The sequence below is a fragment of the Cherax quadricarinatus genome, chromosome 58, assembly GCF_038502225.1.
Source record: "Cherax quadricarinatus isolate ZL_2023a chromosome 58, ASM3850222v1, whole genome shotgun sequence".
Taxonomy (NCBI): Eukaryota; Metazoa; Arthropoda; class Malacostraca; order Decapoda; family Parastacidae; genus Cherax; species Cherax quadricarinatus.
Genome location: NC_091349.1, coordinates 9,673,882 through 9,677,476, shown reverse-complemented (window position 1 = coordinate 9,677,476; position 3,595 = coordinate 9,673,882). Strand labels below are relative to the sequence as shown.

The window sequence follows — 3,595 nt, the reverse complement described above, 5'->3', positions numbered from 1 at the left end:
ATTATTATTAATATTATTATTATTAATATTATTATTATTATTATTATTATTATTATTATTATTATTTAAAATGCATAATTATGAAACAGTTTGGTATTTTTATTTACGAAACGCTTCGCCTTCGCAGCAATTTTCTTACAGTTTTTTAGCCACCTCTAAATTCAATTCTAAAAGCCTGCTGCGCGGACGGAACCTTTCGTAAATAATGGTACCGAGGTGTGACACGAGTCTTATTCATCCAGTAATGATAATGATACTGATAATGTTTTTCTAAAATGTGAACTAATTCTAATGTTTGTCTTTGTGTTGGGCAGCTGAGGAGATGATCAAGAATCCGTTCGACACCCGTAGTGACAGTTTCTACTTTGTCGACGACAAGCTCATTATGCATAACAAGGCAGACTACGCCTACAACGGCGGTCTACAACAGCAGTAGTGGAGCTGAGGGGGTAGCTTTATCCACACCAACAATACAACGGCGGTCTACAACAGCAGTAGTGGAGCTGGGGGGAGGTGATAACTTTATCCACACCAACAACAGTACCACCACCAGCAGAGCAACGGATAGTCCAGCGCCAACACCAGTGTCTCCCCCATCAGCAGAACCAACACCAGATACTCTAGCGCCAACACAACCAGGTTTCACTAATAACAACCACCTCCTCCAACAAGAACGACATCACTTCCTCCAGCACAGAAACCAATTTCTCCGATAGCTATTACAACCAACTCTTCCAGCAAAAAACAATCTCTCCAACAACAACAACTCCACTACTATTACTACTACTACTAATTCTACTACTACTATTACTACCTCTATTCACCACCGCTACCAGCAAGTGGGCCAAATAACTCGTTTGAAACCTCCACCACAGCCTCGTAGAAGCCCCCTCATCTCCACCACCAAGAACCACTGCTATCACTGCCTCCGTCATACTCCAACAATTTCCAGGAGTGCTGCTACAACCTCTACCTTTTTTTTGCTCCACCCTCCTCTGGAGGAAAACCTGAAAACCTCCAATGCTTGTGGACCTCCCCCCCCCCCCCAAGGTTCCTCTTCAAGCAACCCCCACCACTGGCATCCCCACCAATTATGTCTCCCACAAAGCCATGTATATCACCACCACCATCACCTCACCAAAACATTATTACAAGTAATAACAGAGGAAAGGGTAATAAAATGAGGCGAAAATAGTATTTATGTAAAGAACAAGACAAAGAAGGCGAGACGAGAGAGAGGGGGAGAAAAAAGCTGAAGGGAGGAAGGGAGGGGAGAGTCAAGGGGAGACGAGAGAAGGGGGCGAATAGCAACAAATGGAGAGAGGTGGCTCTATTTGGAGGAGAGAGAGAGAGAGAGAGAGAGAGAGAGAGAGAGAGAGATGATAAACAAGGGATGGAAGGAGGGAGGAGAGAGAGAGAGAGAGTTGATAAACAAAGGATAGAAGGAGGGAGAGAAATTAAACAGTGGACTGAAGCCTACATATATTTAGCAACTATACACAGGTATGGCAGCAGTGACAACTTGGCAGATAATACATAGAAATAATTTAGGAAATAAAAATTAATATAAATTTACATTCTCTCTCTCTCTCTCTATATATATATATATATATATATATATATATATATATATATATATATATATATATATTACTCGTACATACATGTGTATGTAGACAGTGGATGTATCTGCAGCGTTGGCTAAACTTTACAACAGAGGAAATTGGAATTGTATGTTAATCATTGGGAAGCGCTAAACTCGTAGGGGTCATGTAAAGTTTCGGGAAGAGCCCATCACTGGCGTGAAGGCAGCTCCTTAGAGCTCCCTTCACGCCAGTGAGGAGAATCTGACAGTATTGTAAGTGTGGGATACACAACACGAGGAGGTATACAGAGGAGAGAGTGTTGTGTATAAGTGTGGGATACACAACACGAGGAGGTATACAGAGAGGAGAGAGTGTTGTGTATAAGTGTGGGATACACAACACAAGGAGGTATACAGAGAGGAGAGAGTGTTGTGTATAAGTGTGGGATACACAACACGAGGAGGTATACAGAGAGGAGAGAGTGTTGTGTATAAGTGTGGGATACACAACACGAGGAGGTATACAGAAAGGAGGGAGTGTTGTGTATAAGTGTGGGATACACAACACGAGGAGGTATACTGAGAGGAAGGGAGGGGAGGGAAGGGCGTAGATCTCCCCCAGAATCAAATAAAACTCGCCCAACTTTGCCAATCTGAAATCAAAATTAAACAAAAACACACGCAGTTTTCACGAGCAGTTCTTTTGTTGCTTCTTTCTCCTGACCAGAGTGACGTGTTTGTATGTCATGGTTCACCAGTAACTGCTGTTGGAGCTCCTGTTGCTGCAGTTGCTACTGTTTCAGAAACAGGTATGCGTCTCCTTAGTAAAATGTTAAAGTTGGGAAGTGTTGGGCCAGAAAGAGAGATAATATTGATTTTTTTTTAGGAACTTTTGAGTCATGAGAGTTGAAAGTTAAGAGTTTATTCCAATTGTAGAACTTTGAGAGTCATGAATACTGAGAGAATATTTGTTTATGTTATCATATGCATGGAAGTGATGAATGGTAGGAGTGGGTAGGGAAGATACATCGAGAGAGGAAATGAGACAAAGGAAAAGAAAAAGCAAGGGGAAGAGAAGAAAAAACTGAAGCAAGGAGAGAGAAGAGGAAAAAGAAGTCAGAGAGTTACAGAAAGATAGAGAGAGAGAGAGAGAGAGACTAGCCCTTCAGAGTTCTGGTAAGATAAAGAATTAGTGCAGCATCTCTGACTTCATAGTTATAAACTATAAGTTTTGATAACAGTTAAGCGTTGACGAGTGTTGGGACGGCCAAGTTTGTGTGTGTGTGTGTGTGTGTGTGTGTACTCACCTATTTGTGGTTGCAGGGGTCGAGTCTTAGCTCCTGGCCCCGCGTGTGTGTGTGTGTGTGTGTGTCCCTGACCAGTGATAAAACCAGGTGAGGCGCTCATCACCTACACTCTCAACCTTCTAACACCTTGTTCGACCACACAAACAACACTGTGTTAGGACAGACACAAGTTAGAGAACAAACTTCTATTGGAACGTTTTTGCTCTTTGTATAGCTTGAACAGGTCATGGCTCTGGTGACTTGATAAAGCTCCACACAAAGAGAATTTTGTCCCATTAAAAATTTGTTCTATAACATGTGTCTTGTGGGCAGCACTCCATTTCATTCATCAAGAATACTATTAACTATTTTATCGTTAAGACCCTTCTACTTATCTTTCTCCTCCTTCCCTATCCCCTCATCTCTCTTCTCCCTGTCTCCCTTTGGGCCTCCTCACCTGGATAACTTTCACTGAATCAATCATACGATATCTCTGTGTGGTTTACATAGTCTAGCTTGCCGAGTCTTGAAATTTCTGGGCCTCCTGTTTAATTGCCGAATGTCATGCAAATCCGTAAATCCATTGTTACAAATCCTCCGACAGAGATGTGCAGCTAATTTCTTGATTAATGGATCAGAGAATAATTCCTGGATTCGTCTAGTATTTACTCAGCAGAGTTATATGCTCTCTTGGCTATTGTCATCCACGTCACTACTCATATTC

The 3,595-nt window shown here is 41.9% G+C and overlaps 1 protein-coding gene across 2 annotated transcripts in view; it reads left to right on the top strand.

Moving 5' to 3' along the window:
• unc-119 (unc-119 lipid binding chaperone) overlaps positions 1 to 1,458 on the top strand; it is a 194,893-nt gene extending 193,435 nt beyond the window's left edge. The window contains exon 6 of one of the 2 annotated variants that reach the window (XM_070097598.1): positions 315 to 1,458. In XM_070097598.1, coding sequence (XP_069953699.1) covers positions 315 to 436 — 122 coding nt within the window. In that variant the 3' untranslated portion in view covers positions 437 to 1,458. The remainder of the gene's footprint in view (positions 1 to 314) is intronic. The other variant, XM_070097597.1, reaches the window with a different exon arrangement.
• Positions 1,459 to 3,595: the final 2,137 nt, after the last annotated feature.